The sequence below is a fragment of the Balaenoptera musculus genome, chromosome 16 (genome assembly GCF_009873245.2).
Source record: "Balaenoptera musculus isolate JJ_BM4_2016_0621 chromosome 16, mBalMus1.pri.v3, whole genome shotgun sequence".
NCBI classification, from domain to species: domain Eukaryota; kingdom Metazoa; phylum Chordata; class Mammalia; order Artiodactyla; family Balaenopteridae; genus Balaenoptera; species Balaenoptera musculus.
Window position 1 is genome coordinate 32,349,592 of NC_045800.1, and position 27,003 is coordinate 32,376,594.

The 27,003-nt window shown below is 42.2% G+C and overlaps 1 protein-coding gene across 10 annotated transcripts in view; it reads right to left on the reverse strand.

The window, feature by feature from the left end:
• The window catches only part of ENTPD1 (ectonucleoside triphosphate diphosphohydrolase 1), a 117,360-nt gene that overhangs the window by 45,794 nt on the left and 44,563 nt on the right, over nucleotides 1-27,003 (reverse strand). The window contains exon 1 of one of the 10 annotated variants that reach the window (XM_036829460.1): nucleotides 2,037-2,112. The exons of 7 other annotated variants lie outside the window; for them this stretch is intronic. In XM_036829460.1, coding sequence (XP_036685355.1) covers nucleotides 2,037-2,109 — 73 coding nt within the window. In that variant the 5' untranslated portion in view covers nucleotides 2,110-2,112. Of the gene's footprint in view, nucleotides 1-2,036; nucleotides 2,113-2,238; nucleotides 2,433-27,003 lie in introns of those variants that run through there. 2 more of the 10 variants (XM_036829457.1, XM_036829458.1) reach the window with 2 other exon arrangements.

Here is a 27,003-nt window from a genome sequence, read left to right on the forward strand (position 1 = left end):
CCTTTGTATTGTCTCACTATCCTGGAGAATTCAAGACTGCCACTTCCCTCCCATTCTCCTCCTTTCATATGACAAATGAGAAAGCTTTTCTGTTTGAGGTGAGAGCCAGGTAGAAATGTCAGCTCTTCACTTGACAGAGACAAAAGTGAAGGAAACCCAAGCTCTGAGAAAACACAGACTGATTTCAAGCCAATTAGCTCTGTCAGAGGCAAAAAAAAAAAAAAAAAAAAGCTGATTCTTTTTCATTTTTACAGAAACAGCCATCATGACATCCACAGTTGGCATCCTATTAATGATTAAAATTATGTAATCTGTCCTTAGTCAAAATTCTGCTATACAGAGAAATCCCAGCATCTCTACTTCATGATACCAAAGATGTATTATCCTAAAATTTTACTCCATTAATAAAAAGATTTGGGGTGTTGACAGACGTGGTGGGTTTTTGGCAAAAACAACAAAAGTTTTTCTCTGTGGATTCAGTGAGACTCACTAGATTCAAATCATTTCCAACTTCTGATGGGTCACACCCGGACCAAGCTTAGCTTGTCATATACAGAACAAAGCAGCCAATACAGACAAGCACTAGTAAACATCAGTGCAGTGCTGTGGTCCTTCCCGTGTTTACACAGCCCAGTGATGGAAGAATCACTGAAGCTCAGGGGACTGGTCCTAATCTGGCTTTGCCATTTCCCCAACTCCTAGAGTCTCTGCCCCCTTTCTGCCATCTTCCTTCCTCTCCATCACGGGGGAGTTCTTGGTGACGCATATTTAGATTGTTCTCCCACTCAAGTGCTTTAAGATCCTTTCCCATGTGCTTCATTCCAGGGCCCTTAGACCCAACCTCTTATATGGTGATATCCACCCCGCTGTTCCAGTCACCCCCACCTCTTCTACAATAGCCCTTTCTGGTATCTCCCTAATTCCCTTTCCTATCAGAATCCATCCTTCATGCGGCTGCAGAATTCCTCCATAATTGACATTCCCAGGGTTCTCCCTAATTAAGAATTTAATGTAGCTTCCTTCTGCTTGCCAGATGAAAGCCTCACTGGTCTACTTGGACCCCTCAGCCCTTCAGAAATTTAAGCCCTTCCCATCTCACCATTCCAATAAGCAGATGTGTGTGCCCGAGATCATAATGCCTGACATTATGACCACTAGACTGTAAGTTCCTTAAGTGAAGGGACTTTTTTTTCTGGCTCATTCATTGCTATATCCCTAGTTGAATGAATAAATGAATTTTGGATTCTGACATTTTTCAACATGAGATTTCCTTCAGTTGGAATTCTATTCCCCTCTTTCTCCACCAAATCTTTTTCCTTGTCACCTTCAAAATCAAGCTCCCCTCCGTATGCTTCAAAGCTCAATTGTTCCAGTAGTCCTCTCTTCATGTGCTACCTCTAGATATTTAATGGATTGGCCTATTTCAGTTTGGGAGTTCTATAGTTGTTGTTTCATTCATTGTTCAATTAGTCAACAATTATTTATTGAATGCATTATACTATTCACTAGACCTGCCCTAGGCTCTCAGCTACAGTAGTGAACAAATCAAATAAACGTCCCCATCCTCATGGTGCTTAGATGCTAGTCTGAAAGAAAAGATAATAAGCAAGATAAGTAAAATGTATAGTATGTTACATAATTATAAGTGCTAAGGAGAGAGAAAAAGCAGGTGAAGAGGCAGGATAGGGTAATTAGGAAAGACCTGAGATGGTGACATTAAAAGTGATAGGAATAAAGAGAAAGCAAGCATACCACTTGGGCAATAGAATTTAAGGTAACTGGAACTGCATGTGCAAAGGCCCTGGGGTGGATCAGTGTCTGGCCATAAGGCTAGTGTGGCTGGATGACTGATGAAGGGGAAAATAGTAAGAGATGGTCAGGGGTGGGGTCACTGGGTGCCTTGCTTGTGGGGCCTTGCACGTTCTGGTGAGGGCTTTGTCTTACTCTAAGTGATCTGACTTACTTCTAATCGTTTGTATAATTTACACTCAGCACCACAGGGGTAAACAAGGAACCACTAGGAACCTTTGAAGTACCTGGACAGGAAGGGTGTGGTCTTTTAGGCGGCGCACCCCTGTCTCTTATGATGAGGTGCTGAGGCACCCCCATGAAGTCAGGTCATAGGACAAACACACAGTCAAGTGTGGACAGAGCGTGGCTCTGCTTGTGCCAAGACCAGAGCTGGGAAGACGCATCCAGGAGGAGCAAGTACCATATCATGATAGGTCTTCTCTATACCTTCTGGTCTTCTTGGTGACCCAGGACTGGTGAATCTTTGCTGAGAGAGCACCATTATGAGGGGTCGCCAAGCCAACAGTCACCAGGATCCATCAGTAGAAAGCCAAACTCCACAGACTTCTGAAGGGTGGCTCAAGCTAGAGCAGAGTCCAAACAACCTCACCTTTGCTCAGTCTCTCTAAGCCTCCAATTCCCTGCATGCAAAATGGGAGTCACAATAGTAAGGAATTCATAGGGTTGTTAGGTAAGAGTCAGTGAGCTAACAATTTACATAACAACCTACAAAAGAGCCCTCGCTGCATTCCAGATTCTGCTCTCAGCACTTTAAACACAGTAACTAATTTATTAACCTTCACAGCACTCCTGTGAGGTAGTACTATTATCATCATCTGTATCAGTTTCCTAGGGCTGCCACAACAAATTACCACAAACATGGTGACTTAAAACAATAGAATGTTACTCTCTCACAATTCCAGAGGCCAGAAGTCCAGAATCAAGGTGTCAACAGGGCCAAAGGCTCTGGAGAGATTCCTTTCTTACCTTGTCCAGCTTCTGGAGGCTCCCGGCATTCCCTGGTTTATGGTTGCATCACTCCAATATCTGCCTCTGTCTGCACATGGCCTTTTTCCCTGTCTCTGTGTGTATCAAATTTCCCTCTCTTTTCTCTTATGAGGACACCATTCATTAGATTTAGGGCCCATCCTAAAGCCAGAACGATCTCAAGATCCTTAATTACATCTGCAAAGACTTTACTTCCAAGTAAGGTCACAAATTACAGGTACTATTATTATCCTCATTATTGTCACTTTACAGGTGAGGAAACTGAGTCATAGAGAGGTTAAGAAGATGGCCCAAACTTACACTGATGTAAATGTTGGGACCAGGAATTAAAGTCAGGCATTCTGGATCCAGAGGCCAGGCTTTTAGCCACCACCCTACCCTACACCACATGACTGAGGCTTAGTACAGTGCCTGGTGTGTGGTACTAGTGCCGTACATAGAAGCCAATCTCATTATCCAGAAATGAAAAGGGACTGACTTTGAGGATTTGGCTGAAGGGGTTGTCTGGACTGTTGTCACTGATGACACCAGACAATGTTATATTTTTAAAATATGAAGTCTTAGAGAACGGATTGGAGGGCACAGTGGGGGAAGGGGAAGCTGGGACGAAGTGAGAGAGTAGCACTGACATATACACACTACCAAATGTAAAATGGATGGCTAGCGGGAAGCTGCTGCATAGCACAGGGAGATCAACTTGATGCTTTGTGACCACCTACAGGGGTGGGATAGAGAGGATGGAAGGGAGGCTCAAGAGGGAGGGGATACGGGGACATATGTATACATATAACTGATTCACTTTGTTGTACAGCAGAAACTAACAATATTGTAAAGCATTTATACTCTAATAAAGATGTGAAAAAATAAAATAAAATAAAATATGAAGTCTTTCGGTCCCTGATGGTCAGAAGCTAGCAGCTAAGAGGCAGAGGCTGGGATTACAGTTCCTAGGGAGGTTAAGGGACTTGCTCAAAGTCACACAGCTTACAATTGGCAGAGCAGTGACTGGATCCAAGTCTCTCAACTCCACTCCACTGCCTCAACCACTGCCCTGCGTTAGAGATGCATAGAAATTACTCAGCTTCATTCCTTCTCAGGTGACACAATGCAAAAGAACTCACCCAAAGTTCTGTTCAAATAGAAAGATCTTACATTTCACACACCCCCCCCCCACCATATTTTCCCAATTAATAAATCCAGAGTCAAGTTTGAGGATAAAGCAGTTTAATTTGGTGGGGTTTTTTCCTGCCTGCTTTTAAGTCGAGGAAGTCAGTACAATGTCAATAAATAGACAAATACTAAAAATGTACTTCAAGGCCTCAATGATGACCAGTTAGTTAAAGGGTGAAAAGTAAAGGAGAGGGAGGGAAAACAAGATAGACACAGGCTTGGGAGAAGGAGCCAGAGAATAAGAGGGGAAGGGATAGGCGGGGGTGGGAATAGAAAGAGAGGTAGAGAGACAGGTTATTGAGTAAATACCCATGTCCTGTTCCACTGATCTCCTGAACCCCAGACTTCAGAGAAAGTTACTTGCTTTTACTTATGATCTTTTGTTTCTGCTCTTTGAGATGTTAATTAGCTGGTCAGTCTCAGTTCACAGCTCTTTAGTTAGAAAAGGAGTGCACTTATCCTAACAAAGTAGACTGGCTGATCCTGAGTGGGCGCCTCAGAGGTTCAGCTTTGGGTGGGAAGAGCCCATTTAGTGACCCGGGGCAGTGGAACCGGGGTGGGAGTGCACAGCAAGCTCTTCCTGCAAATCAGACTCTGCCAACCCCACACTCTCCATCCCACCATTCTTTTTGCTGTGGGCTGTGCTCTTCTCAGATTAGCAGCAAGTAACTAACTGACTTGGCACTGATGTGCCTGACTCTAAAAACGTTAATGACTGCAAAAATCAAATGCCGACAGAGGATCTGGGTGTGGGAAATAAGGAAGCAAAGGAATCCCCTTTCCTCTCTCTCCTTCTCCTCACTTCCTCCCACCATTCCGTCTACCTCCTCACCCACACCCCTTCTGGCCTTTCCCGAATTCTTTTATCCATAGACTGCATGGAGCACAATAGGTCTTTGTGGACATCGTGGAATCCCATACTCAAGTATACGGTTGGCAAGGAGGAGGGTTGTTTCCGGCAGAGTGATATCATTGAGACTGCAGACAGGAATTCCCTGTGTCCCAGCCAACAAGTGTTAACAATCTCTTGTATTGATGGTCTCTGCAATAAACACATTGCTCCCGCTAAACAAATCATCTTCCACATCTGAAATTGAAGAATTGTGCCCTGGGGATTCTACCTTTTCTCAAAGCAGCTGCGTTTGTCAACAAGCCTTGGTTGTGTTGCTGGTGAGAAAGACTGAGACAATCTGTGCTGGCCAAATGTCACTAGTGTGGGGGTCAGAGTGGGGATTGGGTGAACTGATTCACCCACGTTGCCCAGCCTTACAGCCCCCTGTTTTCTACATCTCACATTTGTAAGTTATCTTATTTCTACCTCCTCGTTTTTGTACCTATGAGGTACAAAAGTCAGAAGCAACATAAAAATATTTCTGCAGCAAAATATGCCATAAGCAAAGTAAAAAATAACAAACTGAGGAAAATGTTTGCAACGACTATGAAATAATTGGTTTCATTAATATACAGAGTCATTAAAAATCATTAAGAAAATGATCAACCCATCTAGTAGAAAAATGGGCCAAGAACATAAATAGGCAATTTAAAGAAAAAGAAATAAATATTTTCAACATATTAGAAGTATTCTAATTACCCTAACTTAAAGAAATGTAGTCAATGAAAATTGAGATACCTTTTATTACTTAGAATAGCGAAGTTTTTTTAAAGTTTGATAAATATATAATATTATTACATACTCATTAGAATGGCAAAAAAAGCCTGACAATACCAAATGTTGGCAAGGATGCAGAGCTACTGGAACTCTCATACACTGCTGCTGGGGATGCAAAATGGCTCAGCCACCTTGGAAAGAGTTTGGTAGTTTCTTATGGAGTTAAACATATACTTACCATATGACCAGGCAATCCTACTCTTAGGTATTTACCCCAAAAGAGTGAAGACATGTCTACACAAAAACCTGTACCTAAATATTTCTAACAGCTTTATTCATCACCAAAAACTCAAAACAACCCAAGTGCGCATCAACTAGTGAATGTACTCAAATTGTGATGCAATGGAATTCTCTTCAGCAACAAAAAGGGCATAAACTACTCATAAATGCAACAACATGGATGAATCTCAAAAGCATTATGCTAAGTGAAAGAAGCCAGACTCCAAAGACTATGTGTGATTTCATTTACATGATATTCTGAAAAAGGCAAAACTAAGGACAGGAATCAGATCAATACGCAGTTTCAGGAACTGAGGATTGACTACAAAGGTCCACAAGGGAACTTTCTGAGATGATGGAAACATTCTATATCTTGATTGTGGTGGTAGTTACAAGACTATATACATCTGTTAAAATTCACAGAACTGTACACCTAAAAAGGGTGAACTTTATTGAAAATTTGATAAAGAAATATATATCAACAAAAATATGGGGAAACAGGCACTTCTTGCATGTTGATGGGAGTAAAAATCCACACAGCCTCTTTGGTGGGGGGCAATTTTGCAATATCTATCAAAGAGCAAAGCATACATATCCTTTGACCCAAGAATTCTACTTCTAGGAATTTAACCTGCTGGTAATACTTATCAATGTATGAAAAGATGCATGTATAGCAATGTTCAATGCAGCATTATTTGTAATTGCAATAATAAAAGTTACTAAAGGTCCATTAATTGAGATCTGAATATATAAATTCTAGTACAGTTATGCATAGTACTATTCAGGCATGGAAAAGATTGAGATCTATGAATGTTGATGCAAACGGCCTTCAAAACATTTTATATTGTGAAAAGCAAGATGTGGAACAATGTGAACAGTATGCTCCCACTGGGTAAAGGCACAGACATCTCTGAAAAGTTATAGATTCACTAGGAGGACTCACAGGACTCAGCATAGCTCATGACTAAGATTTATTACAGTCAAAGAATATGAAGAAAAATCAACAAAGAGAAAAGAAGTATGAGACAAAGTCTAGGGGAAACCAGGTGCAAGCTTCCAAGGGTCTTCTCCCAGTGGAGACCACAGGACACATTTAATTCCCCAGCAATGAGTTGTGATAACACATGTGAAATGCTGTCTATCAGAGAAGCTCACCAGAGCACAGGGCCTTCACTGGGGGCCAGTCACACAGGCACCTACCATCCAGCATACCTCAAGATTCCAGACTCCAGATGGAAAGCAGATGCCCAACACAAACCTCACTACCTGCATGAACAGTCCAGGCACAGCAAGCCATTTCCTTAATTCTCAGAATGGTGAGAACTCTCCCCAAATCCAAGCTCCCAGACACCAGCCAAAGGCCAACCTTGTAGGCAGGTCCCCCCAAGGATAGAGTCCCAGGTCTGCATGTTAATGCCCTTTTGCATTGAGCAATTCATAAAATATTTTACCATGTGACCTTCCTTACTCCCTCCCTTCTTCTTTCCCCTCCCTTCTTTCTCCTCCTTCTTCTCCTCCTTCCCTCTCTTCCTTCCTTCCTTAATTCTCTGAGCAGTTAAAAATTCTTAATAAAAATTCCTGAAAACCCAAAGGCTCTGAGTTGAAGAGAAAGAATCTACAGAGGATTTCCAGTTTGGATTAAAGTGACAAAGATGCTAGGAACCTGGAAGGTGGGCATCGGGTAAATGGGAAGAGATGCGTTGGTGGTTTGATGTCAACTTTGCTGATCCTCTGTCCACTCTACCACTGTGCCAGCCACTCACCAACTTAATTAGTCCAAGCAGCTGTCTCTGGGTCCCCACTCATTCAGTCTTCCCAGATCAATGTCATCTCTTTTGTATTCTTTAGTGCAAAATCATCAGGTCTCATTTGGCCAGGCTTTGGGTGGATTAAAAGCTTTATTCTAAGGGAAATTTGGCACCTCTGCTGTTATGTATCAATACAAGAGGGAACAGCTCTCTGAATAAGATATGATCAAGTTTCTAAATGTCCATGGTAACTCTGTCACAGATCATCTGGTATCTAAGCAGCTCTCTTCAACAATCAACACAGAGTATCTGCACTTCAGATGCTTATGTGAGAACTCAGTCTTAAATCGATTAGTATCTAGTTCCTGTCAAGGATGTGACAGATACAACTGATATTTGGGACGGGCAATCTGAGAGTACCCTAGATGTTTTAAAGCATATTTTCTGTACTCATTTAGTGAGGTGGAAAGCAGGAGGAGTTAAAGAAAGGTTCCTGGACCTTGGAGAAAGTGTCTTCCTTAAAGAAAAACAATTAAGATCAACCCATAACAGATGAGGGCAGCTCCTACCAAAATCGCCCACACTTTAAAAAAGTATGTTCAATCTTGTGACTTGAGTATTTCCTCAAATCCAGAACGCAACTAAGAAAGTGGTGTCCTACTCAATTTTGTATACTGAATGAAGAAAGATGCGTGAATATGGTGAGGCAAGGTCATCTGCATGGAGTGAAAAGGCAACTAAAAGAACTGGTCAATGCAGTGTGCCTCTAGCACAGCCTTGGGGGAGAAGGTGCCTTGGCTCATGGCCACTTCTCTGAAAGTTCTTTCTCCATAGTGATGTAGGATGACTCCTCAAAGTTAATCAAACTAACCTCCTACTATGATTTCATGTTCAAGTCATCTTGCCATGATTTTTCTACAAGGTGAAAAGTGAGCTAATCATTGTTAAACAATAGGGGGTATTATGCCACCTATAGATACCTCATATGCATGTTTGGTTTCATGGGATTCTCATTTTCTTTATTCCACAAAGTGAAATAGATTGTCTCTCCCTATGAGACGCAGGCTGCCTGTAGAATACCGATGCGATGCGGAGACCACAGGAGCCACATGCACAGCACAGTCTATGCACTTCTTGCTCACACCCAGGCGGGCTGCTTTCTTATTTGCTCAGACTCACAGAGGTAGGAGGGGCTCAGCCAGACAAGGAAGCACACTTCAGGTGGTCAAAGCAGACAAGAGGGATCCCATATACTTTCTCTTCTTTGGAATTATAATAATGTTCTGAGTGGAGGGGAAAGTGTCTCCACCTCAGCAAAAGCTCAGGATACCACACAAGGATACCATACAAGGAACCATACCTTATGGTCCTTGGAAATGGTGGCTACAATAGTTGAAATTCTTTATAAAAGTTCGTACACACCCAAAGACTCTGGGGAATGCAAGAGTTGAAGAGGAAAATTTTACTCCACCTTCCAGGAAAGTCTTTGTTGTCTAGAACTGACCTCTGAGAATGCCGCATTGGTAGACGGTCTTCAGGGATGGGATAGCTAAATCAGATAACAAAGACACGCCTGGGCCCACCACCACCAAGGCTCTTAGGACGGGGTGGAGAAAGGCCACTCCCCCTTTCCTCAGAGCTTTATGCAGCGCAGGGACATTCATTCCATTTCTCTTGCCTTCGGCTCTCTGCCTCCAGCCTCCCAGGGAGCTGATACAGGCTGCACCAGTTCTTAAGAGTTGACTTCCTCTGACTTGTTCTGTTTTCCTCCTTGCACTCCATGCATTCCTAAATTCCACCTTCCCACAGCCCACTCACTCCTTGATCCACCACACCTGGCTTCTGTCCCACCATTCTACTAACGCCACTCTCACAAATATCTGATGGATGCTTTTCCAGTTCCTATAGAATTTGACACTGTTTACTACATAAACTCTGTTTTCTTGGCTCCCATGACACCAGACTCTTCTAATAGTCCTCTTACTTCTCTGACCCTTACTTTGCTGGCAACTTTTTCTCACCATACCCTTTAAATAAGGATGTTCCACAGTGTTCCATCTTGGAAACTTGGCTCATGTCGCTTCATACACATACAACCAACTGAATGGTGATGGCTCCCTAAACTTTATTGGGATGATCCCCTGATCTGTATCTCCAGTACAGGACTTTATCTTGAGCTCCAAATCTGTAATTCTAGTCACCTACTGAACATACCTGCTTTGATGTTCTACAGCCAAAATCACCATGTCTAAAACTAAACTTTCTTTCCCACTCCAATTGTTCTGTATAATCTGCTCAGTGAAGGTCAGCACCATGCCCCCAGTCTCCCCAGACTCTCCCTTCTCCCTCCAAGCAAACTCCCTCCGAGTTTTTACTGATTCTACCCACTAAATATCTCCCAAATCCTTTCATTTATCTATTTCTTGCCTGGACTTCTACAATAGCTTCTGTAGAGGCCTCCCCACATCTAGGCTCTTCCCCTTCTAATCTGTCCTCTACTTTGAAGCTACCATGATCATCCTAAAAATGCAAACCTGATTGTATGACCCCACCAGTGTGAACTTCTTCAATGATTCCCATGTGTCTCAAAATAGAAGTTAAACTCTTTAACCACAATTTTAAGGCCAAGTCCCCACACAATTCAGGTGTAGTTCAAGGTGTTAGTCTCTAAATTGGCCCTTCTTTTTCATATCTTCATGTCTTGTACAATGTTCCTGCTTTTTTCTTCTGCCTGAAGCTCTCTTCTTTATCTTTTTGTACCTTATGAAGAAATTGAAGCTGAGGATAATCAGTTTATGTGTCACCACTTCCAGAAAGTCTTCCGGAGAGCCTCTAGCCCCTCCTCTAATGATGGATTAAATACCCTCCTTTGCATCTCTCTCATAGCTTCCCTCCCACAATGCTATAATGGCCTTTAACCTGTGTCAGTCTCCTCTATGAGACTGAGCACCTTGAGAACACAGTGTACCTTTTTAGATCTCCAGAAACCAGCAAAGGGTCTGGTCTGTGTCAGTATTCCATGTGTCAGTTGAATAAATGAATGGATAAGATTGATTTGAATTTTTAGTACACAATGTTTTCCCTCAAGAAAAGGGGAGATTTATTTGATTATTCCATATGTGTTTTAACTTCTCAACTCTATGGTTCTGACTATTTTTAGTGAGCTGCCAGGCAACTCGACTTCAGTTTGCATGTATTGTAGGAAGCAAGAGGGCAGATGTTTAGGCAGTAAATCCCAACTCTGGATCCCAGAGCTTAGTCATAAACTCCATGGAATACTTTCTCACTGAATTACCAAGAATAATAGACTCAGATGATAAGTGTATAATAGAAGGAACTACACATTTAGCCGGTCCTTTCTAAGCAAGCATGGTTAACTACATTGTCTCTGACAGTGAGTCATTCTAAGAGAAGCAGTATGATTAGGTAATAACGCATCCATTCCTTGTTTTTGATTATTATAACTATCCTGTAGGATGGACACTCACCCCTGCCTCTTAACTAGCTGTGTGACTTGGGAAAGTTACTTAGTCTTTCTAAATTTCATTTTCTAGACTGAAATTTTAAAAACATCCATCACTTAATTTGGGAAGCTGATGTGAAGATGCAGTGAGCTCTGTATGAAAAGAATGATTAGAGTGATCCCAACCAGCCCCATGGCCTCGGTTAGTACTGTCCATATGTGGGAAATACACTAACTTATATTTAGCCCAGACACATGTATTCCTGACCTTTCAGCTGCCTCCTTGACCTTTCACCTTGGATAACTCACAGGCACCTCAAACCTTTTCTGCCCAAACAGAATTCCTGCTTTCCCCTTCTCCCCAAACCTGTCCCTCCCCCAGCTCTCCATAGTTCAATGCCCATAGCTCAGCGAGCATCTCTACTGCTCATCCAGTTGTGACCCAAGAACAATGGCATCATCCTCCATTCCTTCCTCACCCTTGTCCTTCACATCCGAGGAGCCTGCTCACTCAGCAAATGTTACTGAGAGCTTGTGTCAAGTCCTGGGATTCTACCTCCCAAAGATTCTGATGCCCACGCCCCCCCTCCATCACCCTGCCACCTTCTTAGTCCAACCACCACCATCTCCCACAGCAGGCTCCTAACTGGTCTCCCTGCATCCACTCTTGCCTCTCGACAATTTGTTTGCCACACTGCAGCCACGGTGATCTTTTCAAAGTCTCCATATGATCACATCACCCACTAGTTACTTAAAACCCTTCATAGCTTCCTATTACTTTAGAATAAAGACCACAATCCTTCATGTAACCCGTAGGTCCTACTTGTCCTGTCCCTTCTTGGGTTTCCAGCCTCCCTTATCACCACCCTTCCCTCACTCTTTGCCTCCTTTCAGCCCTCACTTCACCTTTCTTCCCCTGCCCCCGGACCCTCGCACAATTTTTTAACTCTGCCTAGAACCTTCTCCTCCCACTCTCTTTGTTTAGCTATATTCTGCTCGGCCTTCAGATTCCAGGCGCAAGTCCTTCCTCAAGGACGCCTCAGAGACCCCTTCCATGAACCCCACACTAGCTGGCACTCCTCACAGCACTCTATAAATATTTTCTTCATATCACTTAAGGCTACTGTAATTAATTAGCTACATGCTTAAGTCTTTCATCTCGTCAGTCATTCTCAATTCTAGCTGCACATTAGAGTCACTGGAGAACTTTGTGAAAATACCAACCCCCGAGTCCCATCCCAGACTAATTAAATCAGAATCACTGAGGTGAAGCCTGGGCATTGTTATTTTTTAATGGCGTCCTGGTGCAACTAATATGCAGCCAAGGTTGAGAACCACTGCTTTGGAGGGCAAGGACCAGGTCTGCTTATCCACAACTTTATCCCTAGTGCCAAGCACACAGCAGTGTCTGCACACAGTAGGCATTCAATAAATGGTAACTGTAGTTATGATTATTATTGTTGTTGTTGTTATGGTCAATATGGTTATGATTAAGATCATAATTTTTTCACACTTCTGGCATCTGTGATTCTTTACCACAAAACTCCAATTATGTAGCAGCCAAATCATGTTTTTAAAATTCAGCAAGTTTCTATTTTCCTGTCAACATAGAGCTTCAATTAAGGACTGACCAGACCTACTAGACAAAATATTTTCACAAGCTACGTCTCCAAGGTGAAACAAAATACAGCATATTAAAATAAAACCTCAATTCATATCTTATAATTCCTTTCTATGTAGGTATGTATTAGTAACTATAGTCATTTGAATAGGAACTTTCTAGTTTTGCAACGACGAGTGTACTGGCCACTGCTTTGTCATTCTGATTCCACTTGGTTTTGCTCTTCTCTGTTAGTAGTTTCTCTCTCCTGCCACATGACCTATTTTACTAAGCAAATGTCAACCCCACACCCCACCCTGGCTCAGTGGTTACAGCCGAAGTTTCTTCAGCTTGCAGTTTTCCTGTTCAGCCCTGTGTCAGAGGGCAGGCTCTGTACAACTTTTAGAGAACCTTCTGAAGACATAGTTTCTATAGTCCTATAGTCCAGTTCTCAACCATAAACCTGCTCAGAATCACCAGGAAGGTTTATTAAAACAAAAACTGCTGGACCCCATCCTCAGAGTTTCTGATTCAGTATGTCTGGGGTGAGGCCAGAGAATTTGCACTTCTAACAAGTTTCTAGGTAATGCTGCAGATGCTGGTCCAGGGACCACACTTTGAAAACCACTGCTACCTCCCACTTAATGGCTGATATTTTAAAAAAATAGAGAAGAGAAGTTGTGAGGGCTTTTATGGGTACAGTGGGTGAAGACTGTATCCAATTTATTCTTTATATTTAAGGCACAACCATGGGACTTTTTCCCATGATTTCAGAGGGATTTTCTCTGCGCTATTTTTGTAAACAACTCAACACATCCCACCCATACTTCCCTTATTTTATAAGAGACTGTGAAGGTATGTGGGGGCAGCACACCTCCAGTCTGTTCCCAACAGGCAATTCCCTCAGCTACCGCCACGCTCCTTTTTAAAGGCAGCTCTGGTTCACCATCCCTGAAGCCAGCCAGCTTTGTGAAGCTGACTTCAGGATTGTTTAACACAGTGGTGGGAGGGGGCTTGAAATAGCAGTGAGGGAATTCCTAAGCAGCTCCTCAAAGAAGCAAGCTTCAAAATCACTCTAGGAGGTTTCATCAGGGGTTGGCGGGAAGAGGTGGAGTAAGGGATTCCAAGGGATACCAAAGAAAGCTACTGAGCCCAATGCCAGCACCCTGGCAAGATGGCAGGCAAGCAAGCAAGACACTGTCACTGGAAAAAACAGCTAGAGTGCACGTGAATTTTAGCCTTAGCAACTGCTAAGCATATCATGAAAGACTTTGTTATACATCTTTCTCATACTGAAGTACTTACCAGTAAAATTACATAATATGTGGGATTTGCTGTAAAAAATTCCAATACCAACAACAAAAAAGGTTTGGTGGAAGGGAAAGTAACAGAGGAAACAAAAATCTCAGAATATGTATTGATAAATGTTGAAGATAGGTAATGGGTATGTAGAGGTTTATTATACTATATACTAGTCTCTTTGTTTTTGTTTGAAATTTTCTATAACCAAAAAATTTTGTGAACCTCTTGCTGAAATAAAGTACACTATTTCTATAAATTTGAGAGACCACCAAAATTTATTAACTCTAACAACTTCCTGCATGTCTTCCCCATAATTATCCAATATCAAATTGGTGTAATTTGATATAACTTGACTTAGTAAAACTATGTCAGTTTCAAGTGATTGGGGACTTTTTTTTGTCCTAGGTATTAATAAATCTTTCATGTTTATTTTAAGGATTTGCCAAGAATCAACCTCATGTGGAGTTTCCTGAATCCATCCTCTCCCACATTTTATGACTTAGATTACTAACTCTGAGAATTTAAAGAACATCATCTCTGTAATGTTCTTTAAACTTATTTAGAAAAGTCAGGGGCTCTCTTAATAACTTCCCATCTGTTTCAACGACTTCTTAATGATACATGTTTTAGTTTGAATTGATTGAACTGCATTTTTCTAGACTGAAGCAAAATAGAAGTTCAGAGGTTCCAATTCCTTTATAAAATCCATTATCATTGTGCATCTCCCTTCCTGTTCATGTTCTTGCAGTGAACCATAACCAAAATAACATTTTTTTGTTATCTTTAGCATTTTTTCCTGCATGCCTCATCTCCAAGTGATACTAGCCCAAGTGACACTACTTTTAAAAGAATTCTCCTAGCTTCTAAACATTTTCTCAATTACTTGCCATTTTTTCTCTATTGTACAAATACATGGGGAAATTTTTTTTACTTTATAAAAGTTATGGTCATCATAGAAATTTTTAGAAAATAGAGAAATATATAATATAAAAGAAAAAACTCCCCCATCATTTCTGAGCTCCTTATCAAACTCCCTCTGGTCAAATGAGTGTTTTAAATGCCTTTCACTTTTCTTATCCATTAAGGTTACTTGTGATTACATAAGCATATTTCTCATTTAGTTGGTTATTTCATTTTGTTTTAAATTTATTTGTTTATTTATTTATTTTTGGCGGTGTTAGGTCTTCGTTTCTGTGCGAGGGCTTTCTCTAGTTGTGGTGAGCGGGGGCCACTCTTCATCGCGGTGCGCGGGCCTCTCACTGTCTCGGCCTCTCCCGTTGCGGAGCACAGGCTCCAGACGCGCAGGCTCAGTAGTTGTGGCTCACGGGCTTAGTTGCTCCGTGGCATGTGGGATCTTCCCAGACCAGGGCTCGAACCCGTGTCCCCTGCATTGGCAGGCAGATTCTTAACCACTGCGCCACCAGGGAAGCCTGGTTATTTCATTTTTAGACTCAACCTTTTTGAGCCATATTCTTTAGCAAATCTGGCCATGATATCTCACCTATCATCTTTCTGATTTTTAAAAAAAATCTGCCTTCTTAAAAATTGAAGCCATGTGCCTGGTTGCCTTATGTTTCTCTTCTTCAGGATTATTAATGCCTAAATGAACTAGTCATTTCTCCTACATTCCTAACTATATCTTTCTTTTGTATCAGAATTAAATCAAGGAAGAAGGGCACTAATATCTCCCTCTAACTTGCAAGGAAAATCAAGAATTTTTCACACTTTGTATTTTTTGGAAAATTGTATTTCCAATAAATGTCTACGTAAAGTTATAGTGCTTCAGAATTTCATACAGGGTTGTGGTGGGGGATAGTGGAGGACAGGGTTGCCAACATCTATTGTGACCTTCTCCAGGCCAGGCACTATAGTAGGCACTTCACATACCTTTTTTTCACTTAATAATCTTAAAGGTCCTGAATGTTAAGTACTGTTTTAGCCCCTGTTTTATAGATAAGAAAAATGCAAATGAGATAGGTTAAGCAACTTCTCCAAGACAAGGTGGTAGAATATCTTTGAAATACTGTACTAATAATTTGCATATCCAGTGTACCAAGTCCTCCTTTAGTTGAAATACTCCACTGATGGTCTATTTTGCTTCTGTCCTTGCTTTGTAATTTGTATGAAAAACACTTCATCCAAAGCCTCCACTTGACTGGGATGGCTTATCTTATTCTCAAACAACAATGGCCTTTTCACTCTCCTTTGTATTCTCACCCAAAGGCCTTCATGGAGCTGCCAATCTCATGCTTCTTTGTATTTTGATACCGACAAACACTATCTTTAACATTCGCTCCCCATCCTAAAACATCTATGTCTTTAAACAAGAAATAGACTTTGTGGCCCTTAATTAATTAGGAGGTCCATCCTCCTAAGCTCTTTGTAACATACAGAGCTTCATGTTTATGTAGAGTAGAAGAAGCATGTCTATTTCAATAGGTTAAACTTTGATTTGAAAAAATAAAAAGATGGTCAAAGTAAAACTTGGAATACTAGACTGATCAAATTTCCCTAAAAGTTGTATCATGAATCATAGATTTAGTCTCCTTTTTTCTCTCTCAGCTCTTTTCCTGGAAATTATATAGCTTATTATGCTTGACATTGGAAGATGCAAAGTCCATAACCCAGCACGTTCCTACGGTTCATTCTAACGTTGGTCGCTCACCTAAATCAAAAAACAAAAGCAAAACAAAAGCTAGAGGTTACTAGATCTGAGATCTTGAGTAAACTCACATTCTCACCCTTTGTTTTCTCAACTGTAAAATGAGGATTAACGGTAATACCTACTTGACAAGGTTGTTAAGATGATTAAATTTAATTGAATAATGGGTAAGAAACTGCCAAATGAACTGTAAATTAAATGACTGTGATGATGATTGTGGTCCACAGCGCCATAACGTCATCTGTAATCTACATATAAAATCAAATATGCAAATATGCAATACCCAAGTAACCAGAGGCTTTTTACATCTGCAAATGGGGTTGAAAACTTTTTAAATTTCCCAAAATTTCAAGGTTCCTCTTTTTCTCATGATAGAAAAGTCTAGGGCGGATGAGAAGATTCCTGTCACTAGCATTTGCTGATACTTTTCCTCCCAGGATTTGGTGCTTTTAGGAGCCAGTTTTGCTGCTGACAATGGGCATGGGGAGCCAGAATCTAGGGCTGACCTTGGCTTGGTGGGTGTCAGTCCTGAGCTGCCCTCTTCCTTGGGGAGCAACATTAGCCTCATGTTCTAGAATCAGGATTCACTTTCTCAGGCAAAGAAGCGGGACGCAGTAGGGAAGTTAGGGAACCCGCACATTCTTCCTCTCCTGCTGATCCTGCCCCTTGCCCCAGGTTTGGCTTTCAGGTTCTTTTCAGGGCAATATGGAGGGCCTTGTGCTCTAAGTACCCTCTACCTTCCACTGCTTCTCACTCAACTAATTTCCAATTTGGAGGAGTTAAAGAAGAAATAGTCTGGTGACCTTAAAAGTAGAAGGGAGCTGTGTGGTCCTTCACACCTTAGAGTGAATTGTTGAGATGGACTGTGTTCCCCAAGCCTGGCTGTGGCAAAGCTGAACAGAAAGAATAGGAGTTTGGAAGTAGTATAGAAAGCAGAGGGGCAAACCACCCCTTGGGATGGTTTAGGAGCAAAGGGCTTTAGGCAGCTCCCAGGCACTGGGCAGCAGGGTGGGAGGACATAAGGGATCAGGAGTAGGAGAGTGGCTCAGAAATGAGGCCCTCAGTTAACACATCTATTTCTTCACCAGCACCCAGTTTTGCCCAGTACCTACCCTGTCTCCTTTCCACCTCCTCAGATGGAAAGAGCAGGACTCTAGACCAGAAAAGCTCCCGTCATCCTCACAGTCATGTTCATCATCATTTGTTATGTGCTTGCTGGGTACCAGGCACTGTGCTAAGCACTTTACATGCATTATTCACGAAATCCTCCAACACTGTAGATATCATTAGCCCACTTTGCGCTTGAGGAAACTGGGGGTCAGAGAGTCTAGTAATGTGCTCACGGTCACACAGACACTGAGTGCAGAGCTGGAATTTGAACACAAGCCTGTCTGACTCTGGGAAGTCTATGCTCTTAATCACCAGGAGGAACTGATAATCATTTAACTCTTTTCTCTTCTATCCCTGCCACTCCCACCTACCACCTACCCACTTCCTTCAGCCAAGTGGAGCCAGTTTACATAGCCATCCTCTGAGAAAAGTTGCAACAGATGGTTTCTGTCTCATAAGTTGCTAGGTTGGGTTTTGTGACTAACCTTCCAGTCCTGTGACCTTATGATCTTGGCCACAAAAGATTGTTCCAGCAACTGCTGCTTGAGCCAAAGTGTGGGCTGGGCTTGCATGATCTCATTTAATATTTATAACAAAGCTATAAACTAAGTGCTAATATTAATCCCATTGTACAGGTGGGAAAACTGATACTCAGAGAAGTTAAGTTACCAACCTGAGGTCATACAGCTAGTAAGAGGCAGAACTAGGATTGGAAGTCAGTTCATCTGAATGCTTGAATACCCTGCTCTACCTTCTTTTGGGGGGAAGATCAATGGAGTTGGCCTGGAACAAGAGACCCTCCTGAAATCAATTAGTGACAACAGAGGGGAGTTGTCCAGCCACTGCAGCAGATGCTGCAGAACAGAGAAGAGAATCAGCGAAGAGTGGAGTTTTTGCCATGCAAGAATGATCAGAAGGGGAGACTTCCACAGTGGCTGTCCATTCACATGAGCTGGCACTACAACCACAACAAAGAGGCCCCCATTCCAGCTGATATGCAGCAATAGAGCCTGTTACCTGTGTTTCCTGACTTCTCCGTATGGGCCTGTCAACTCCTATAACCTCAGGTAAAAGAACCCAGTCCGGGGCTTCTCTGGTGGCGCAGTGGTTAAGAATCTGCCTGCCAATGCAGGAGACACGGGTTCGAGCCCTGGTCCGGGAAGATCCCACATGCCGCGGAGCAACTAAGCCCGTGCACCACAACTACTGAGCCTGCGCTCTAGAGCCCACGAGCCACAACTACTGAAGCCCGCGCACCCTAGAGCCCGTGCTCCGCAACAAGAGAAGCCACCACAATGAGAAGCCTGCACACCGCAACAAAGAGTAGCCCCTGCTCGCCGCAACTAGAGAAAGCCCGTGCACAGCAACGAAGACCCAACGCAGCCAAAAATATATAAATAAATACATACATACATAAATAAATCTATTAAAAAATGGTAAACCAATTAAAAAAAAAAAAGAACCCAGTCCATGTCATCTGTGCCTGACACATACACACTCCCTTAGGCTTAAACTCCCTGCAACACACCCCATCCCAATCTGGCCTGATGGAATGGAGTGGGGAGAGCCTTGGAGCCTTGCACATCCTGATGCTTGAATTCTAACCCCACCCCAGCCTCCAGCTTTACTTCCTCTCCCCTTCACAAGTAACTCTCTCCCCTCCTTCCTCATTGTCTGCCAGCTCCAGGAGAAGGACACTGAGGCCTAGGGCTGCTTTCCAACAGGCCCTCAGTATTCTGGGTGTACATCAACTGTTTCCTGGGGGAACAGCAAGTCAGATGCAGTGTGCAACTCAGAAGGCCATACAAGTATTGGCCTCCAGAATTTCCACTTCCTGGGTCTACCAGGGTCTTGGGGTGGCTGGGGAGTAAAGCCAGAATCTTCTTCCAGGCCTTCACACCTGCAGTTAGCCCCCACTGTCTACATGAGACATCGGAGTGCACAGCAGTCCCCATGTCTCTGAGGTTGGCCAGAGTGAAGAGTTGCTGGTGAGAGTCAGTGCTGGAAATGCTGGCAACAAACCACGTAATACATTTTCAGTGCTCCCATAAAGTCTGGGTATTCTAAGGAACTTGTATTCATGAGCAGCTGGTGCTGTATCTTCAGATGTCACGCATGAGGGGCTGTTCCAAGAAAGATCCAGGAATACAAAAAGCAGGATTTCTTGGCTTCAGTGTCTCTTCCCTTTGATACTCTGTCTTATGGAAAATTTGGCAAATAGTCAAATTGCTATCCTGATCTTTCCTACAAAAAACAAAAAACAAAAAAACAAAACTGAAGAAGAAAATCACCTGGTTATTAAAGCATCCCACCATGTTCTGCCCTCAGGAAGGCAGTATACAGTAATCAGAAACAGACAAAAAGAAAAAAAATTTGACTAGGAACCTGTATTTTTTACATAGATCTTCTACTTCCTTCCACCCCTCTTCCAGGCCTCCTGCTGTTCTATTTCTTGGTCAACAAATTGTCCCATCTCCAAATCTGTTCCTCCTTTCCATAATCAGTAATATCTAGAAACTGAGTTCCCAAGGCAACCACAAATATTTGCTATCCTTTCTGTTATGTGACTTGCCCTAAAAATAAACTCAGATATTCTTCCTACCATCAAAATGCCAGGAAGAATGTAAATGGATATTGAGTTTTTTATGCAGACCTATGAAATAGAGAAGGCACAGTGCTACTTAGGCAAAATTTCTAGGAATACTGTGAAAGTCCTAAAATAGAAGATATTTATAAAAACTGGGCATGTTAGAAGATTATTCCATGTATAAAATGGAACAAGCAAAGGAAGGCTTGGGGAAAAAGGATTAGAATAAGCAGATACACATAAGCTTACACACACCCAAATAAGTAGAATTTGTTTTCCTTTTTAGAAAGGGAGTAGCAAAGAGAAGAGTGCACATTTGCTCTGAGGTCTACTCAAGGTTTAGCCTCTTTTCTTTGAAATGCCCCCTTGATGTGCCAGCCAAGGACCCCCCGAGACCTCCATTTGAAACTGACAGTACTTGAAGCCAATTCACAAACAAGATTTGCTTTCTGTTCTCATGTGACTCTGGGGTGGTTGGCCTTTCAGGAATCATGGATAAAGTCTCCATTTAAGGCTCCAACGTGGTAATGACCCCACTACACAAATCATTGTGAATTAGGGAGCTTCCAAATTAAACGAGGTTCAGCAAATGGCAGTGTCACAATAGCAACAGTGATAGTCATAAAACTTTACATTTTGATGGTCTCAACAACAGTTTGCAAACACGTTTATGTCCACTCTCTTTTCTGATCCTCAGAAAAACTCTCTAGGACACAGAGGATACATATACACACATACATAAATCCCGTTTTCAGGTATGTAAAAGCTGAGGCTAAAGAGCAAGGGAACTTGTCCAATCTGTATGTGGCTGGGTATACAAGCCTTCCACATCCAGCCCTGTGTCCTTTTATTTTAGATGTTCTCTATGTCTCCACCTCGCCATTCCCACTATCATCCAAGAATCCTAAAACCAATAGGATTTGTGATACAGAGGACCGGAAGTTTAAAAAGCATCCTTAGAGCTTTCAGGGAATCAATTCAGAAATAGGTAAAACAATAGAAAGACTGTGGAGAAACAAACAGGAAGTGTTCAGATGAACTAATGCAGGATGAAGTCAGTAAGGCAACAGGGAAATTCTCTCTCTCTTCCTCCCTCACATCCTCCCTGCTCATGACTGTCTATTCTAAGACCCAGGACTTCCTCAAATGGCCCTATAATAACCCTTTCCTCCAATATTGGACAGTCCCTTAAAGTCCTCTGGCTAAACTTCCTGACTGACCAGGAGCAAGTTTCCAATTTTTTCTTGGAACTACCATATTAGTACCAGTCACATTCATGTCCCTACTCCCTTCAGCACATGTTCCTTATATAATGTGGCCTCTGGATTCTTCCCCTTTCTGGACACATCCATCCACCCAGTTTATCAACATCTCACTTTCGATGTGATGCACAAAGGAAATGTACCACCCATAAAGTGATTTTCAGTTCTTCACTCAATAAATCAACCATAAAGTTGCGGGCAAAAAGGGCTGTTGTAGGAGTAAATGAGGTAGTGAAAGTCAAGCACTTAATAGGGGCTGGCACAACATAAGTCCTTTCTAGATCGCTGCAAATCAGTGCCTTCATGGCGCTATCTCTGCAGTATTAGCTACACACGTCAGAGCAGTGTGTTTTGAGAAAGACATTAACAAGCCGGAGGGAAGAAGGTCCAAAGAAGAGAAAGAAGTTCCTACTCACTGAACTTCCATCAGCAATTTGTCCCTCTCTGTTTGCCCCTGCCCAGCTTTGCCCTCCTCTGGTAAAGATATAATTGGTTTTCATCCTGAGGGGCAACCCCACCTAAGTCCTGGAATATATTAGGAACTTTTTCACCTTAGCGGGAGAGCGTCTGAAAAACCATGATTGCTCCCATGCCTGGGGTCAAGTGCCCTGGAAGGACTCTAACCTCCCCTTTGGAGAATCTGGAAAAACTTCTTTAGCTAAATCCATCCCAAAGCATATACCAGTCTGTCTGGCTACATTTCATTTCCGCCCCAGGACTAGAGTCTGGCCATACATGTTAACCAAACTGGTAGGGGGCTGACTCCCTCTACTGGTTTCAGTCCGCTCCTTTCCAGTAGGATCTAAATTCAGTTTCTGATGTCCCCCTGGTGCTCACGCAGACAGATCTCCCTACCTGACGATTTGGCTACAGACCAAGAATGTACTCCCCAGATGCCCCCTGGAGCTGGACCCCACACCTCAGATCAAAACCCTTAAATATGGCCATGGCCTGGATCAAACATGAGTTTATTCCTCTCCCTTGGACATGATGATCTGAACTAACCAAGGCAACTTCCTTTCACTCTCTCCCATCTGCAGAGCTGCAGGCATATGTCATGTCTACGGATATCCCATTTAGAACACTGACAGGAAGGAAAAAATGTACAAAGAGCAGACATATGAACTCACAGAGCAAAGCAGTCTATTTAGGATTTAGTATAGGGGCAAATAAGTCTAAAAATACTAATAGACCTAAAAACTTTAATAGTCATTACTGTTTTATAATTTCATCCATTCATTCATCCATTAATTATGCACTCATTCATATAACTCATGCGTGCACTGATCTGAATCATATTTGATTGCCTGGAATGTGCTTGGTACTGGATATATAAATATGAATAAGACTTAATCACTGCTCATAAAGAACCGTAAAAATTAATACTCAGAATGTCAATGTCATCACCTTGACCTATCAGATACATTTTTTTTAATGTTTGGTGTGCTCTCTTAAAGAAAAGGGAAAGATGCGTTATACCTTAGTAAATTAGATAATTCCATTCAACAATATCAGCTATAATTAGCACGAAGTGTAATGGGTGAGCTTCATTTCTTTAGGTAACAACACTATCAGCCTTGAGTCTGGCATTTCTAGGTCTGCATCTCACCTTTGGCCCTCCTAGTTATATGAGGCATTGCCCTCACTTCCTCACTTCTAATATGGGAATAACAGTAGTTCTCATCTCTTAAGATTACTATAAAGGTCCAGTGAGGTAATGTGTACAAAATGCTCAACATGGTGCCTGGAACAACCCTGTTTATGCTGTGTTTTCCTTTTCAAATATGCATATTATAGTTTTTATTTATGCACTTTACGTTAACAAGATCTTTCCATTTTTCAATATCACCTTAGCACCTCTGTTTGGGGTTAATACTATCCAAGGTCAAGTGCAACTGGCCTGGAAAAGGAAATCCTAAGAAGTTAAAATAGTAACTAACAGAGAGTCCCCCACCCCCAACCCTTCACTAGACACTTCCGTCCCTGACACCCTCCCTGTCCCTTACACGAACCAAGCCTCTTCCCGATGCAGGGCCTTGGCATATGCTGTTTCCTTTTCCTGCAGTATGTTCCCCTTGCCACATCCTCCCCCAGTTTCTGCCTTCTCATTTCTTAGATCTTAACTTCACCTCACTTAATCGTACCTAACTTTTGTTGGGTGCCTGCTGTCCTCCTGACACTGTAATGAGTGCTTTCATGGGCTTTCTTATTCAGTCCTGGCAACAAACCCTAAGCCTCTACCCTCACAGAGGCTTTCCAGCAATAATCAGGTGACCTGTGGAGACAGGACTCAGATGCAGACTCTGTGCCCCACCTCCCTGCCCCTACCCACCTGTACCCCCTCACCTCCCTGCACCCCACCTCCCTACACCCTCTACCTCTTCACTCCTCACCTTCCTGACCCCACCTCCCTACACCCCCACCTGCCTGCATCTCTCACCTCCCTGAATCCCCACCTCCCCTCACCCCTCACCTCCCTGCATCCCCATCTCCCTGCATCTCCCACCTCCCCACACCCAACAAAAAAAAAACCCATAACACTAATCAAAAGCAGCCCAGAAATTAAAATTTGTGAGAAACTTATCAAAACTATCACCTACTAGGAAAAGATGCACATGAAACTTCCCAGGCTAAAACTAAACCAATGGCAGGACACAAACAAACGTATGGACACCAAGGGGGGAAAGTGGTGGGGGAGGGGGGTGGTGGGATGAACTGGGAGATTGGGATTGACATGTATACACTAATATGTATAAAACAGATAACTAATAAGAACGTGCTGTATAAAAAATTTTTTAAATTGCTATAAATAAATAAATATAAATAAAATGAGACTACCCCATTCAAGGCTCAGTGTTTCAAAGCACATCTGGAGTCTGCATTAAGTTACAGATACTACACTTAAAGTGAGACCTCGACAGCCAGGAGCTGATCCAAAGCTTTCCAAACTGTCAGCCAACTGGAGCTTGACAAAAGAGTGAAATACAGTAGGAGAGACTAGGCCTCTTCAGGCTGGGGAATGGCAGACACAGAGGAGTCATGACAATATCCTCTCAAATATCTAAGGGACTATCCTATGGAGGGGGATTTAGATTTGGTCCATATCTCTATGGCCCAGAGGACAGAACTAGTGCTAATGTCAGAGGAAAAATGCAGGGAAGGAGAAATGTTTCAATTAAACATTAGAACGATCAGATTTTTCTAACAGAGCTGTCTAATATGGTAAGACAACTGTCTCTGGGTATTGCGGGGAGGTAAAATATAGGAGGGTAAGAAGAAACTTTAAGGATTCAATAGAGAATCCAACTTGATTGAGAAGCTGGACTGTGGATGTGGCTGGTCCATGATGACTTTTTCAGACATCCATGGTAAGAAAAATAAAACAATGATATACTCTCTAAGACCCATTAACTATAAAATGAGGATAATAATAATATCAACCGGATAGAATTGTGTGAAGATAATAATAATATGTAAAAAAAGTCTTCAACATGAAAGACAGAAATGAAAACAAACAACAACAAAAAGAGGAAACAGAAGAAAGCTTCAATTTCTAGCCTCAGAGAAATAAGAAAATATTACATCTATGAGACCAAAAGTGTGTACAGTTTTGTTTAAAGAGATCAGAAAATAAAAACAAGCTTTTACAAATTTAAACTATAATAACTGAAATAAGAAATTTTAACAAATGGTTGAAAGATAAAGTTGAGGAAATATCCTAGAAGGTAGAGCCAACTGTCAAAGAGTAAAGAGAGAAAACAAATGAAATGAAAATTATTACCACAAGAGAGACATCTGACTAATAGGCCTTCTAGAAAGAGAGAACAGAGAAAATCGTGGGAAGGAAATTATCAAAGAAACCATATGAGAAAATTTCCCAGAACTGAAAGATCTGAGTTGCCAGACGGGAGGGGCTGAATGCCTAACACAATAGATGAAAAACACACACCAAAGTACATCAGCATAAATTTTAGTACATAAGGGATAAAGAAAAATCCTAAATGCTTCCTGGAAACAGAGGGTGGGGTGGGAGGAGCAAGTGATATAAAAATAATTGGGAATAAGAATAGCATTGAACTTCAAAATTCTGATACACAAAGGCCTCAACATTTTTCCTCCAATGCACCTTTTCTCAGGAAGTTACTGAAGGGTGTGCTCCACCCAAATGAGGTAGTGAACCTAGAAAGAGGAAGAGATATAATACAAACTGAGAATCAACACAGGAGAGAGGTCAAGGGAAGCCCAACAAGACAACTATGCAGCTGGCCAGGAGAGCAGCCAGCTTAGACTAGAACAGGACAACAGATTCAGAGAGGAGGTTTTAAAAAAGGACAGACAGGGGGACTTCCCTGGTGATGCAGTGGTTAAGAATCTGCCTGCCAATGCAGGGGACACGGGCTCAAGCCCTGCTCCAGTAAGATACCACGTGCCGTGGAGCAACTAAGCCCGTGGGCCACAACTACTGAGCCTGCACTCTAGAGCCCACGCGCCACAACTACTGAGCCCATGCGCCACAACTACTGAGCCCGCGTGCCACAACTGCTGAAGCCCGCTTACCTAGAGCCCGTGCTCCACAAGAGAAGCCACCACAATGAGAAGCCTGTGCACCACAACGAAGAGTAGCCCCCGCTCGCTGCAACTAGAGAAAGCCCGCACACAGCAACGAAGACCCAACACAGCCAAAAATAATAAATAAATGGATTTGCCTTAAAAAATAAATAAAAATAATAAATAAATTTAAAAAAAGAAGGACAGACAGGAAAAGAAGAGGGACAAAAAAGAAAAGATTACTATGTAGGAAATTATATCAAAGGGTTTGCAAAAAAAATTACTATTAGAGACATAGATGAAGAAATGAGACCTTATTAACACCAGCAAAAATGAAAAGTTGTACAGGAAAGGAAATCTAAGGCACAAACAATACCTACCTAGACATGCTAAGGTAAATATTGGATACTGATTTAACCAAAAATTGTGATATCACTATATGGAAGTGGTATGGAGAGGACAACCCTGGGGGAATGTAAGAAAGCAAAGTACTCAGCTACCACAATAGAAAGCAACAGATAACATCTAAATTAGCAGAGGAAGCACAAATGGCAAAAGAAATCCTAAAAAGATTTAAAGGGCTACTCTGGAGAATAGGGTTTAAGGGTGAGGGGAGGGTAGAAAGTGATGGGATGGGTGACTGCAGTTCTTTGCTATGATTATTAAACTTGACTTTTAATTATATGCATGTATTACTTTGGTAAAAATTGATATTGACTTTTTAAAAAGAAAAATCCTGACAGTCCATCAAAATTTAAAATTCCTGGGCTTCCCTGGTGGCGCAGTGGTTGAGAATCTGCCTGCCAATGCGGGGGACACAGGTTCGAGCCCTGGTCTGGGAAGATCCCACATGCCGCGGAGCAA